The 15,531-nt window shown below is 44.2% G+C and overlaps 1 protein-coding gene across 1 annotated transcript in view; it reads right to left on the reverse strand.

Annotated features, from left to right (window-relative positions):
- Nucleotides 1-2,894: 2,894 nt before the first annotated feature.
- The window catches only part of LOC144324932 (uncharacterized), a 60,606-nt gene continuing 47,969 nt past the window's right edge, over nt 2,895-15,531 (reverse strand). Inside the window, exons 6-7 of the mRNA XM_077916265.1 lie at nt 8,116-8,321; nt 2,895-7,203 (exon numbers count right to left, since the gene is read on the reverse strand). Coding sequence (XP_077772391.1) covers nt 5,246-7,203; nt 8,116-8,321 — 2,164 coding nt within the window. The 3' untranslated portion in view covers nt 2,895-5,245. The remainder of the gene's footprint in view (nt 7,204-8,115; nt 8,322-15,531) is intronic.

Below are 15,531 nucleotides of genomic sequence, written 5' to 3' on the forward strand. Positions count from 1 at the left end.
GGCAGTGGCGAAGGGGTTGTTTAGACAGCCTTTCTAGAGAGAGAGAAGCTTGAAAAGCGAGAGATATGAAGAGGAATGAGGGCGAATTAGAAGAAATCCCCCGAGAAACGAGGCAGCCCAGGGACACTGCAGCCTGGCCTGCCAGGAACCGGCCTCCTTGGCGCCTAAAACGGAGGCGAGGCTCAGATTTCGAAAGGCGGGCAGTTGGGAAAAGGCGGGAAAAGTCGTTTCCCTCAGAGCCGCTGAGGGGAGGAAGCAGCGGGGGGAGGGGCTCCTCCTCTCTTGCCCCTCAGAGACACAACGGGGACCCTCTTGTGAGGGGAGCAGAAAGGAGGGCTCTCAGACAAAGGGGCGGCAGGGGGGTCTCTCGTCTCTCTGCCCCCCTCACAACCCCATTGCGTTCCTCTCATGGTGGAAGGCCTTGGAGAAAAGAAGCGACCATGCCTGCCTTCAAAGACGGAGGTTCTGTTTCAACCTCTGCTTGCAAAAGGTTTCAACCGACACCCAAAGGAAGAGGGTCCCTTCGGGGAATGGTTGATCCTGACAACCTGAGTTGCTGGGGACACTACGGACGAGACAAAGCAGATGTTGGAGACGACAAGTGGGAAGACTCCCTCAGAGGCGCCTTTCCTTGCTGGTGTTACAACTAAGGGAAGAACGTGTCAGAAGTCGGTGGTTTGCCTCGAAAGAGGGACAGATTTACAGTGGAGAGGTGACTTGAGATAACAAGGAGCAATAGCAGGTGGTAGCTGAAGAATGAGTCCACATGCTCAAACGCTTCATGAATATTATAGAACACACCTCTGTGGGAGAAATGGCTAATTTGAATGATCAAGTAATGTATGTAACAGGTGGGAGAACATATTAAGGAGCAAAAATGAAGAAGGCCTTGCGGGAAGCCTGTAAAGTGTATTTTCTTAACCAATAGGAACTGGAGGAGGGATATTCGGACGGTCTTAGGTTAAAAATTTTAACCTAATAATATTTTCTGTGATGTGAACTGGAATGCGCACTCCCTCTTTCCAGCATGAGCTGGGGGGGTCTTTGCCCATGCAGTGCTGTGACTCCTTCTTTCACAGAGACATCTGAATCCCTCTGGGAAAGATCCCCTGGACAGCTTTTGTCTAACAGCCCCCCCCCCCCCATAAAAGCCCCACAGGCAGGAATGGGGAAGCCCAGGAAGGTGGGGAGAGGGAGGGGTGCATGTTGCTCAGGGGGCAGCCCCTCACCATGGGACTCTCCCAACGCCAATTAAAATCAAGAGGGACACCTGCCATCCTTTCCCTGTGTTTCCAGCCAGAAAACCAGTTTATACTGGGCTCCCAGAACCATCTGACCCCATTTCCCACCCCAGAGCGGGGCTGGACCAATCAGAAGCCTCTGCATTAGACAGCTGGCCAATCCGCTTTCTTCACCCACTTTCCTGAGGGAGTTTTCCTCCTGAGTCTTGGCTGCTCCCCCTCCCAGCTTCTTCTTCATTTCTCCTTCATTCTCTTCCTGTTCCTCTTTCCCCCATTGTGTGGGGGTCAGCTGGGTCCCACCCCACCCCCCATGGCCAGGAGGAGCCCACAGGGGCAGCAGCGCTAGGAGATGGCATTTCCCACCCTTTTCTGAAATAGGCAGGAACACCATATTGTATCTTCTGGAGGCCCCAGCCGCTCCCAGAGATGCCATGGCTCCCCTGTGGGCCACATGGGTCCCACGCTTTTGGGGTTTCTCCTCCTGGCTGAAGGAGGGTGGCACCTTTGGGTGCCAGCACTCACGGAGTATCCTCAGCCGCCTTCCTGCCATGATGGTTTGCCTCCGCAGGGCGGCCTCTTTCCTCGCCATGTTTGCCCAACAGAGGAGGCCTCTCCATTGGAAGAGGCCAGGCAAGCGGCCTCAAAAGAGGAAGCCATTTTGGAGAAGAAACAAGCTTGGCTGTTGTCTGCTGAGGGTCTCCTGCCTTTCTTCCAAGCCTTCTTGGGGGCTGCAATGGCCAGAGGAAGAGACAGCCCCCCCAGCCTTTATATGGCCTCTGTGAAAGAAAACTCTGGGTTGAGAGACTACTCAGCAGCCCAGCTCCTTGGGGTACAAGTCCCCCACTGGTCCATGTGGTCAGTAAAAGAAGGAAATTCCAGCCAAGTAATTTGGAGCAAAACAGCAGTCAGTAGACTGAGAGCCTTTATTGTTGCGCAACAGGTTCAAATAGCAGTATGAACTCTGAGCATGGGGCGACATTAACTTTTAAAACTTTCCCACCATATCCCAGAATATCCCCCCTCCCTTCCCCACAGGTGGGTGGGGTTTGCAGCACCGAGCGGGGCTCACCTGGGCGGGTGCCACCTACCTGCTTGATCCGGCCTTTGACCTGCCCTTGGCCAGGGAGGACAATGGACGGCCGGCCGGGGGTGGGCCTAAGGCCAAAAGAAAAGAGGATGACTCCGTTGCTCAAGCCTCTTTTGCTGTTCTTCCTTCCAAGATCAGGAGCGTGTCCAGGCGGCTGGATTGAGGCAAGTAGCCGGCCTTCTTTGCTTTGCCTGGATGGGGGGCGGGGGAGAGATTTGGCCCCTCCGCCAGGCTAGGCCGCATTTTTGGCGTGCTCGGTTGGGCACGTTGCGGCCTTTTCGGCTTTTTGTCCGCAGCGTGGGAGGGAGCTTGACTGCTCTGCCACTGGCCGCTGGCCTGAGCCCCAGCGGGGCTTCTAGTGCGGCCTGCTCGCCTTTTGCGGCGGCGGGGGAGGCATTGCTTACCGCCGGCCCGGGACCCCTGCTGACCCGGGAGGACATCGTGGGTCCGGCTAGGCCGCAAACACGGCCTGATTGCCTTTTGCGGCGGGAGGGGGGATCATCAATACATTGCACAGAATCATCAATACATCTTGTTTTCTTTTTTAATAATATTTATTATTTTTCCAAAAACACTAAGAAAAACAAAGAAAAAAACAAAGAAAACAATACAATACAACACATCAAATTAACAAAACAAGATTAAGACAATAAAATAAGTCAACCAATTTCGTTATCCCATCTTTCATTCACTTATTTCCACGACCTCCTCACACCTCCCTTTTTGTATTCCACTTCTGTTAGTTATTTCAGCAATTCCTTTCCATCCTCCTCTGTTTTCAATCCTATAATTATCTTAACTCATTCTAACCTTATTTTTTTCCTTTAATACTCTATTAACCTATCTATACTTAATTCCTTATAATATTTCTACTAAAGCTGTATTACTTCATTCCAACATTTTTCTAACATTCATTAATTTTACAATATTTCTGTAAATAGTCTTTAAACTTTTCCCAATCTTCTTCCACCGACTCTTCTCCCTGGTCTCGGATTCTGCCAGTCATTTCTGCCAATTCCATATAGTCTATCAACTTCATCTGTCATTCTTCCCGGGTGGGTAAATCTTGTGTAAGTGTCCAAGTGGAAAGATAGGCCTTTATGGAATACAATTGTGCCTGCAAAGAACCACATCCCAAAAAGTGTTGCCACAGAAACTAGGGAGTTAAAGATGCTCTTCTGGCAGAGGGGTAAAATGTCATGGCAAAAGTCTTGAGGGTAGAAACTAGAAAATACATTCAAAGCACTGATACGGTTTCTGACCTGTATGAGTTCTTTGATGGGAAGTGAGACGAACTGTGACAAAAGTTCTTTTTATGCTCATGGCATTGAAAAGATTTCTCCCCTGTATGAATTCTTTGATGGCTAGTGAGCTTAGCCCACACCCGGAAGCTTCATTTAGTCTCCATCTTCTCTGTGTTAATTGTTCCCTTTGACATATAACTAATACTGAATAGTGGTCTTAAGATTGTTCTCAGTTGTATTTCCACTTTCCAACAAAAGAGCCAATTCTTTTGTTGCCCACACCGCATCTCTTCTACTTGTTGCGTTTTAAGCATTATAATAAAATGTATATTCCCTGTCTAATGGATGTTTGTCTCCATAAGTCCACTAATTTGTTGTCATGTACAAAAAGGAATTAGGCATTTCCCCCTCCTTTTGTGTCCCAATTTCCATATTATCCTGTCCTAACCTAATGAAACGGCCCCATTTAGATCTCCCATTAACATTATATTCCCTATAAAGTTTATATCCCCCCTTTATAAAGTTCAGGTGTCCTCTCATTGGGAGCGTATATTCCCAAAATTATCCATCGCTGCCCTCTGACGAAGAAAGTTTATATCCCCCCTTTATAAAGTTCAGGTGTCCTCTCATTGGGAGCGTATATTCCCAAAATTATCCATCGCTGCCCTCTGACGAAGAAATGACCAGTCCATAATTTTAACGTTAGGTTTATTGTAGATGTGAGAGACAAAATAACAACAGGAAAAGCCCCAGAAACCCAGAAGACAAAAGTCAGAGATTGATGTGCATTATAATGAGTGAAATAAGTATTTAATCCCCTATCAACCAGCCAGATGCCAAATCTACCTGGTATCCTCACTGTATGTAATAAACTGAGATTAGAAGCACCTGCTGTAAGGCAGAGGTCTTACCTCTTATCCCAGGTTGTTACAGTACCTGTACAAAAGACACCTGTTGACAGAAGCAATCAATCATACCAGGGCATTGAAAATGGGTCGAGAATAGGTATTCCAGCATGAAAATTACCCAAAACACACGGCCAAGGCAACAAAGGAATGGCTCAAGAAGCAGCACATTAAGGTCCTGGAGTAGCCTAGCCAGTCTCCAGACCTTAATCCCATCAAAAATCTGTGAAGGGAGCAGAAGGTTTGAGTAGCTACACATCAGCCTTGAAATCTTACTGACTTGGAGAGGATCTGCAAAGAGGAGTGAGACAAAATACCTCCTGAGACGTGTGCAAACCTGGTGGCTACCTACAAGAAACGTCTGACCTCTGTAATTGCCAACAAGGGTTTTGCCACCACATACTAAGTCATCTTTTGCAAATGGATCAAATACTTATTTCACTCATTATAATGCACATCAATCTCTGACTTTTGTCTTCTGGGTTTCTGGGGTTTTTCTTGTTGTTATTCTGTCTCTCACAGATACAAATAAACATACCATTAAAATTAAGGATGGCTTATTTCTTCATCAGAGGGCAAACAGGCAAATTTAGCAGGGGGTCAAATACTCACCCCCCTCCCTCACTGTAACTCCGGACGACTTATGTCCTTTATTATGGTAATTTTTCCATGAAATGTTCCTTTCATATTTCCAATTTTCTTGAACAGATCTTTGGTGTTTCCTGTTCTATTGTTATATGATACAAATGTGATAAAGGGTATTTTTAGTTATTCTCCCCCGTCCCTTTCTCTTTCCCATTCAACTGTATTTTGTACGGGTTGTTTAATAATTTTTGCTTTATTACTTTTATTTTTTGGTCTTCCCTCTGCATGAATTCTTTGATGGGAAGTGAGACCATCCTTCCGATTGAAGCTCTTTCCACAGTCCAAGCACTGATAGGGTTTCTCCCCTGTATGAATTTTTTGATGCTGAGAGAGCGTTCCACTTTGACTGAAGCTCTTTCCACATTCCAAACACTGATATGGTTTCTCCCCTGTATGAATTATTTGGTGCAAAGTGAGAGTCTTCCTGTGACTGAAGCTCTTCCCACATTCCAGGCATTGATATGGTTTCTCCCCTGTATGAATTCTTTGATGGACTGTGAAATTGGCACTGTTTCTGAAGCTCTTTCCACATTCCAGGCATGGATATGGTTTCTCCCCTGTATGAACTCTTTGATGTGAAGTGAGACTGTGACGGAGACTGAAGCTTTTCCCACATTCCAGGCATTGAAAGGGTTTCTCCCTTGTATGAATTCTTTGATGGGAAGTGAGATCACCTCTCTGACGAAAGCTCTTTCCACATTCCAAGCACTGATATGGTTTCTGCCCTGTATGAATTCTTTGATGGGAAGTGAGATTGGAGCTCTGACTGAAGCTCTTTCCACATTCGAAGCACTGATAGGGTTTCTCCCCTGTATGGATTCTTTGATGGGAAGTGAGACTATCCTTCCGATTGAACCTCATCCCACATTCCAAGCACTGATAGGGTTTCTTCCCACTATGAATTCTTTGATGGGAAGTGAGACTGGAACTGTGACGAAAGCTCTTTTCACACTCATGGCATTGAAAAGGTTTCTCCCCTGTATGAATTCTTTGATGGGAAGAGAGCTTTGACCTATCCCTGAAGCTCTTCCCACACTCCAAGCACTGATAGGGTTTCTCCCCTGTATGAATTCTTTGATGGGAAGTGAGACTATGGCTGAGACTGAAGCTCTTTCCACATTCAAAGCACTGATAGGGTTTCTCCCCTGTATGAATTCTTTGATGGGAAGTGAGATGTGCACTTTGACTAAAGCTCTTTCCACATTCTAAGCACTGATAGGGTTTCTCCCCTGTATGAATTCTTTGATGGAATGTGAGACTCAGCCGGATACGAAAGCTCTTTCCACACTCATGGCATTGAAAAGGTTTCTCCCCTGTGTGAATTATTTGATGGCTTGTGAGCTTAATCTCTGTCCGGAAGCTCTTTCCACATTCCAAACACTGATATGTTTTCTCCCCTGTATGAATCCTTTGATGTGAAGTGAGACTACCCTTCTGGCTGAAGCTTTTTGCACATTCTGTGCACTTATAAGGTCTGTCTCCAGTATGAATTCTTTGATGGGAAGAGAGCGTTGCCCCCTCCTTGAAGCTCTTTCCACATTCGAAGCACTGATAGGGTTTCTCCCCTGTATGAATTCTTTGATGAGAACTGAGATGGGAACTTTTTCTGAAGCTCGTTCCACATTCGAAGCAGTGATAGGGTTTCTCCCCCGTATGAATTCTTTGATGGGAAGTGAGATGATGCTTCCGATTGAAGCTCTTCCCACACTGCAAGCAATGATAGGGTTTCTCCCCTGTATGAATTCTTTGATGGGAAGTGAGATGGTGGCTGTAACTAAAGCTCTTTCCACATTCCATGCAGTTATAGGGTTTCTCTCCTGTATGAATTCTATGATGGGAAGCAAAACTGCCCTTCCGAGTGAAACTCTTTCCACATTCTCTGCACTGATACAATTTCTCCCTACTATTTGTTCTTTCATGTGAAGTGAAGCTATCCCTCCTAACGAAGCTCTTTCTTTGATGGGAGGTGGACTGGGAGCTCTGACGAATGTTCTCTCCACACTCTGAATATTTATATGACTTCTCTGCTATGTGGATTCTGTTCTGGTCCCCCTTGTTCTTCTCTTCCAATTCTTCACCATCTGCAATGAAAATAGACGCTAATTAGAGCCTCGGAAAGAAATGGCGCTCCAGATTATTGAACAAAGTCCTCCCCCCCCCCGCGAGACTTGAGAGTGCTCTGTTTCAGCCTCAAGCAGACATCCTTGGAGTCTAACTTAATGTCATTGACGATGTGTGGTATCTTTGACCCCCCCAGCATTTCTGCATGCCTGCGGGGCACCTGACTCTCTTGAAACCGGTGGGGCCACACTGCCAGCATACTGTGACAGGGGCGCAGATCACACAGAAGCATCAAATCCTGACCCCTCCCCCAGCAATGCACTGCCATGTTAGTGTAAGTCATGCAAACTCTGCATCGCTGTCCTGGACCCAAACCCCACTCAGAGCGAAGGGGACATGGTTCACATCCGTTATTGAACAAAGTCAATAAATGCTTGTGACAGAGGAAGAACTGGAGAGAGTTAGGTGTGAGGCCTTACTATAGTTTTCACTGCCTTTGTTGATTGGTATTAACTGACATATTGCTTGGCCTTAATCTGGGATAGCTTTTGTTTGGCTCAATCCTGGAATCCACTCCCTCTCCGAGGTCAGTCAAATGCAGACAGAAGCCAAAACAACAGACCTCACAGAAGTTATTTCAACTTTCCTAAAAGCTCTGAAGCCAATATTGAAGAAGGCCTGGGAGGTTTAGACAAGTCTGGTCCATGTTTACAAAGGCATGACTAGATGAAGAACATTCACAGAGGAAAGAGCTGATATCCCTCCATTCAGGGTTCACAGTGGGGATGTTAGAATCCCAGACGCTGTTGGTCTCCCTCCAAACAGTGGAGGTTCAGGCAGGCAGGTGGAGGAGCCTGAAAAGGTGGCCCCCTTCTCCATCTCCATCTGCCTGCCTGTCTCCCCCCACCCCCAAGCTGAGCAAGCCCCAATACCTCTCCAGCTCCATCCATCCACGTCTGCATCACCACTCTCCTGGAACTCACCAGATCTCTCGGAGGTCCCTGAGAGGGAACGCTCAGAGGTTGTGGGGAGGGATGCGGTAGACAACCTGACCAGGTCAACCGTCCATCTTCCCCCTTCCATCCTCGCTAGCTTTGCAGGATCCGTCTCTTTCATCCTTCCTAAGGAGTCGAGGAGCCTGGGAGAGAGGAAGAAGCAAAGGGAACCTCAGAGGCCCTGCAGGGATTCTCCTGCCCTAGATATTCTCCTGCCCCTGGAGAAGCACAAATGGGGCAGCCCCTTCCCAACAGAAGCCCTTTTCCTAAACATCTCCAGTGGTTCCAATGTAGCCTTATTGGAGTTCACCGATTGGGTCTGCGTTGCTTCGTGACAGGAGGAAGGAAGTCAAAATGACACCGAGTTGGTTCAAAGAAAGAGTTTATTCTGCTCTCCGGATAGCAGAAGGCACTTGCGTGGTGAGTCCACAGCAAGTCCAAAGAAATGACAAGTTACATGCAGTATATATACCCTCCAGGCACCCTCTCCCTCCTTCCAACCACGTCAGCTTGTATACGTAGGTTGACAATGAAGCCTTAGCTTACAGGGGATTTATTTGCCCGCTTGCCCAGGACCGAGAACAAAAGCACCAGGGAAGCAACTTCTTCAGAGAAAAGAGTTTTATTGAGATCTGCACAGAGGCAGCCAGTGGAATATCTTCCAAAGACTGGTGGCCCCTATACTGTGTTCAGCAAGCATTCTTATACCTGGGAGCATACATTCGTCTCCCCAATCAGCTGGCAAGGTTACAACTTATTACCTTATATGGCATATGGCTATATGGCTAGCTAAGCTCCCCTCCCTCCCTTGTATGTGTGTTCTTCTTCTCTTGCATTACTGAAGCAGGAAGCATGAAGCAGGAAACAGCTTCTGGCCTACATAGCTGAAGCAATTGTGGTTTTAACCACAGCTGCTGCTAGCTGCTTAACCACAACTGCAGCAGTTAGCTTGGGTCCTGATATTATTGAGATTAACCCTTCCCTCTCCCTTTACTCCCTCCTCTTCTTATGAACAACCTAATCCTTAGGTTCGTTCTGGGGTATGGGCCTATACTCTCTCACATATCCCATTGAACTCAGTGGGGCCTTTGGACAGAACTTGGTGGCAAAACCAGTGAGGCCCTGTCCCCAATCCTGAAAACTGCAACCCCAGAGCATGGGCAGAAAGTAGACAAGTAGCTATTACCTGTGGGTGCCCCCATGCTAGATGCTTTGAATGGAGAGCCCAGTTCACACTCTTTGAGCTCTCTCACTGCAAGCCAGGCAGATGTTGTGGCCCTATTTGCCTCTGTCAGGGGTTGCCTGGGGACCAAATCTGTATGTGGAAGCAGAGGAGCTGGTGATGCCACATTTCTGAAATATCATGAGACGAATACACCACTCCTCCTTAGATATTGTCTGTGTTTATACACAACCTTCGCAAGTCTCCAATCTCAAAATGTGGCCCCCACCCTGGCATGGAAGCCATCAAAGTATAGATCTTCCACATGTCCTAAATCTGTAGTGTTCTTAAGAACACCAGGCATGTATACCCTTTATAAACTCCAGAGGTGAGCTTTACGCTCTTCTTGTGACAAGATTCCCAAAGGCTGAGGGTAGCTTGAAAGAACTCGCCTATTTTGAGACTGCACCAATTTCCATTTCTTGTTTATCAAAACCCACAGACGCTCTGCTAGATTTTTCCAGAAGGTTTTACAAGTACCTTTCAAGATGGTTAGAATTTTATTACAGATAGCCAAAAAGGATTTTATGTGTTCCATGTCCTCTGTTAATAGTACAAGCCACCCAAAGACTGATAATCCCTCTTCATTTGTCCCAGAAGGTTGGGAGAAGGAGTCTTTTATCCTTGTTTAGCATTTCCTGAGGATAGATCTGAAATCTGCTTTCACATTAGTTTGTCTACTTGTTTAGCCTGAATAGGGGAGAGACATGTTTTGTTGCATCTGGGGCAGAGGAAGTGGCCCAGTTGTGCTGCTGCAGATGCAGAAGGGCTTTTCTTCTCCCTGTGCTCCTCCCATCTGGAAATGTTCCTGTCTGGCGATAGCCTCTGTTCAGAAATGTGACTTATTCCTCTTTCTGAAGGGGGTTTCTTTGCATGCCCCCATGCAGTGGCGTAGCAAGGTCAGGTGTTAGCTGGTGCGGAAAATTTCCCGTCACTCCCCCCCCCCCGTTGATTTTGTTTTGACTTTATTTCATATTTTCTTACAAAGGAATGTGGATTCTGGGCCTCTGATAACAAGTAGGCCACTGTGGACAGATACTTAAATCTACAAGATGGGTTGTGTTTTGGCTTCTGTTATTTTATTTATATTTATTGTTTATTTAATAAAGTTTATTTTTAAAAACCTGCAAAACTGTTTACCAAAACAAAACAAAACAAAAAAACACAGCAGTAAAATCAAGAAAAATTAGCAACCCTACTTTAAAACATACAAAATCTAAACCATTAAAACAGATTATAATTACTTCAGCTTCCCAAGCATCTGAGTAAGCTTGCCTAAACAAGACTGCTTTTAGTAGTAGTAGTAGTAGTAGTAGTAGTAGTAATAATAGCAGCAGCAGCAGTGAACAGCTACAGATAATAAGGGTTGCTAACTTGAATAAAATATTAGGAGGGAGTAGGCATCGGGCATAGCCAGGATTTATGTTAAGGGGCAGAATCTCATTTAATTAAGGATTTAATTCTCCCCATCGGACGCCCATGGACCCAACTAAGCCCCACCCTGCAAAGCTGATCACAAGATGAGGCGTGCACACACCAGTTGAATGACAATGCCCATTAATGGGGGGGGGGGCTCAAATATTTCATTTTTTTTCAAAAAAATATTTATTGGCTTTTCACAAATTATAAGACACACAAAATACACAACACACAGATACACACACGAAAACAAACATGCATAATTTCAAATCCTTTTTTTTCTTATAACTTACTTCACCGATTTCCCCATACTTCCCCTTTCTGCATCCCAATTCTCAAATTATTTCAGCAAATCCTCCCCTTTAATTTTATCTACTTCCGGTCAGCGCCAGCAACTCATGGTGGACTTCCCTCCGAGTTCCGGAGGGAGTCTGCTCCGCGAGTTCGGGTCTGGCCGCTACGGCGAAGCGGGGACCCTCAAAAATCATAGGCGCAGAAGTCTGTGAACAAGGAGACTCGGCAGGCACCTTTGCGCCCCCCCAAACCGCGAAGGAGCCTTTTTAAAGGCTCTGGAACGGCAGCGGGAGTGTGGCGCGGTGCTGAGAGTCGTCACCTAAGCCCGTGGAGCGAAGCTGCGTCGCCATTGTCGGAGAGCGCTGATTCCTTCCTGAAATTGGGACTGAAAGTAACTACCCGTGAGTAGGACTTAAAAGAACTACCTGGGTTTGAGCTTTAATTATTACAATTTGGCCGGAAACGGGAGAGGCATAAAATAAGCAAGTCTGCCTTTCCGGACTGCATAAAGTTTAAAGCAAAGAAAGGGCAAAGCTGTAATCTGAGAAGGCTACTTGGAAACGAGTAAACTCGACATTAGATCTGAAACCCCCCTCTTGCATGCAGGAGCAGAGGGGGAGAAGGAGGACTTTTGATACCTGTATGGAAAGGAATCATTGAAAATTTTTTATCTGCTGTCTTAAAACCCTGGGAACGGACTGCCTAGTTAGGGAAGCTGAATAGAGAACTGTCACTTTGAAACTCTTTTGGTTTGACATTTAATTTGACTCTGTGAAAGATACAGAACCTTATTGTCAAGTGAAACAAATTTGGAACTGTTACAGTAAATTTTTGGAGACATTGGGGACTTTTTAAAAGAGACAGTTTGTTGCAAAGTTTTAGGGATTTCTCCCCCTAGAGGACTCTGTTGGAACAGTTGCAAATTGGACTATAATAGTTAAGCACTGGGAATTTCCACTTGAAAACAATCTACAAGTCTGGGAACGACCTTGGCTGGTTGTGAAAGTGTTATGGCTCACAGTTATGGCTGATAGAATCACCAGATCTGGAAAACAATATACGACTAGCACTTCACACCAGCGAAGGGCTTCGGTTTCAGGTACAGTAACAGCTGCAGCTGGACAGACAAAAGTAAAAACAATGTCATCGGATCCTGTGGCACATGCTCTCTGCAAAATAAATGAGTCCCTGGAATTCCTGACAAAACAGGGTGCGGAATCCAGTAAACAATTGGCAGAGGTCTCAGCAAAGCTTGATTTGAATACTCAAAGTATAAATGAACTTGGGAAGAAGGTGAATTCAAATACTCAGACTATAGAAAAACTTAGAAGAATCAGCTACAACTCGAAAGATTGCAGAAGAAGCTAAGGTTACTGCAGAGGCTACACAGGAAAAGATAACACCAGTCTATAAAAAGTTAGAAGACCATGAGCTGGCTTTGTCTATGCTTGAATTGCAAAGAAAAGAGAGAAATTTGAGACTAAGAGCGGTGCCTGAAAGTGAGAAAGATAATTTGGTGGACTTCCTTACAAAAGAATTTTTGGACTTTTGGCAACTGGACCTAGAAAAGGAAGGATTTAAGATTGTGGCCGCTTTTAGATTGGGCAGGAGACAAAACAGAAAGAAGCCAAGGGACTGTTTGATAACTTTAAGATCCAAAGAAGAAAGGGACAAAATATTGAATCTGCATTTCCAAAGAAATTTGGAAATTGAAAATTCTTTTGTGGAGATTTTTAAGGATATACCCAAGTACATTTTGGATGCAAGAACTCACTATAAAGACCTGGTCGAATTACTGAGAAAGAATAGAATACCCTTCAGGTGGGAATTTCCTCAAGGCTTATCTTTCAAATACAAGGGAAGGAAAACAAGAATAAAATCAGTGAGTGACATAGACCAATTTTTGCGAGAGAACGAGGAAGACCTTCTGAAAGAAGTGGTTGAAGTGGAACCAACCCCAGCAGTAAAGGAAATAACAGATATCTTAAATCTAACATTTGGATTGAAATCACCGACGGAAGATGAACAACTACTTGGAGCAGTAGGAGGGGAAAGTAAATAACGGCAAGATGGCTCTGCAACTTCTAAGCTGGAATTGTAACGGTTTGAACCTTCCTCGAAAGAGGAAAAATGTGTTCCATTTATTGAAAAAAGAACATTTGGACTTGATTTGTTTACAAGAAACACATGTGACAAGGTTACACAGGAAACTACTTATCAACAAAAGATTAGGACAAGAATTTATTTCATCTGATAAAGTCAAGAAAAGAGGAGTTGTGATTTATGTAAAAGAAAAATTACTACCGAAATTGATGTTTAAAGATAAAGAAGGGAGATTCTTGGCAATTGAAATTCAAGCACAAGAAGAAAAATGTTTGATTGTGGGAATTTATGCACCAAATGAGGGGAAATCTGAATTTTTAAAGAAGTTGCATGAGACCTTACTGGATTATTTGGATTACAATTTAATTTTGATGGGGGACATGAATGGAGTAGTATCTACAAATATGGACAAAGCACAAAGACAGGTAGTCTCCAAAGATGGGAGACTACCAAAGACTTTCTTTGCAATGACGGAAAACATGGACTTGATTGATATTTGGAGAACAAAGAACCCTCTTGAGAGAGAGGGAACTTTCTTTTCTGAAGCAATGATGACATGGACTAGAATCGACCAAATTTGGGTTACTAGTGGGATGGCTCCAAAGATAAAGAAAGTAGAAATCTGCCCAAAAACTTGCTCCGACCACAATGCTGTAAAGATGGAGATGAAGTTAACAACAGCTGGCTCCTTCAGATGGAGGATGAATGACACCTTATTTAGAGATGAAGAGGTCTGCAAAAAGGCCCAAAAAACTTTGAGAGATTATTTTGAAATAAATTTAAAAACAGATGTTGAAAAAAGAGTAATTGGGGAAGCAAGTAAGGCTGTTATGCGTGTATTTTTAATACAGCAAAATACAATAAAGAAGAGAAGCCAAAATGAGAAAAAGGACAGGATCTTGGAAAAGATAAAAGAAGGAGAAAAGAAACTGAGATCTAAACCGAAGTCCCAAGAGATTTTGAGAGAAATTAAGCTATATCAGACGCAATATATGGAATTGATGAACCAAGAAATAGAATGGAAGATTAAGCAAATGAGACAAAGGACATTTGAATCTGCAGATAAATGTGGCAAACTTCTGGCTTGGCAATTGAAGAAAAGACAGAAATTAAATATGGTTACAAACCTAGAGGTTGAAGGAAAGAATATTTATAAGCCAAATGAGATCAGAAATTGCTTCCAGAACTATTTCAAAAAATTATATTCGCAAGGGCCGCAGAAAGAAGGGGACATGGATGAGTTTTTGAAGAAATATGGATTACAAAAAATTTCACATCAGAGTAAATTAGATTTGAACCAGAAAATAACTGAACAAGAGATAGAAGGTGCCATTCAAAATATGCAATTGGGCAAATCTCCAGGACCAGATGGGTTGACTTCCAGATATTACAAGGCTTTGAAGGAGTGGTTACTACAACCTCTGAAGGAAGTCTGTAATGAAATTCTAGAGGGGGAAAAGGCACCAGAATCGTGGAAAGAAGCTTATATCACTCTCATACCGAAAACAGAGACTGAAAAGACTCAGCTTAAGAACTACCGCCCTATATCATTACTTAATGTGGATTACAAAATTTTTGCAGACATTTTGGCAAAAAGATTGAAAAAAGTACTGATGGAAGAGATTCATAAGGACCAAGCAGGCTTTCTTCCAGGAAGACATTTGTCAGATAATGTGAGGAATATCATAGACATTCTGGAATTATTAGAAGTGAATATAAACACTAAAGCAGTTTTGATATTTGTGGATGCGGAGAAAGCTTTTGACAACATTTCTTGGAGTTTTATGAAGAAGAATCTACATGGGATGGGGGTAGGCCAAGGATTTGAGAATGGTATGGGTGCAATATATTCTGAACAAAAGGCAAAGCTAATTGTAAATAATGTGGTTACGGAAGAATTTAAAATTGAAAAAGGGACACGACAGGGGTGCCCAATATCCCCATTACTTTTTATATCAGTCCTGGAGGTTTTGCTAAACATGATTAGAAGGGACCAGCTGGTTAAAGGGGTACAGGTTGGAGCTAAACAGTACAAATTGAGGGCTTTTGCAGATGACTTGGTACTTACTTTACAAGAGCCAGACACTAGCACGAAAAGGGTTTTAGAATTAATTCAAGAATTTGGTCAAGTTGCAGGATTTAAACTGAATAAACAAAAAACTAAGGTATTGGAGAAAAACTTAACAGCTATAGAAAGGGAGAGGTTCCAGAATGAAACGGGTTTAACTGTGGTTAAGAAAGTGAAATACTTGGGGATTAACATGACATCTAAGAATGTGAATTTATTTAAAGATAATTATGAGAAATGCTGGACA

Source organism: Podarcis muralis, chromosome 12 (genome assembly GCF_964188315.1).
Source record: "Podarcis muralis chromosome 12, rPodMur119.hap1.1, whole genome shotgun sequence".
In the NCBI taxonomy this organism is placed as follows: domain Eukaryota; kingdom Metazoa; phylum Chordata; class Lepidosauria; order Squamata; family Lacertidae; genus Podarcis; species Podarcis muralis.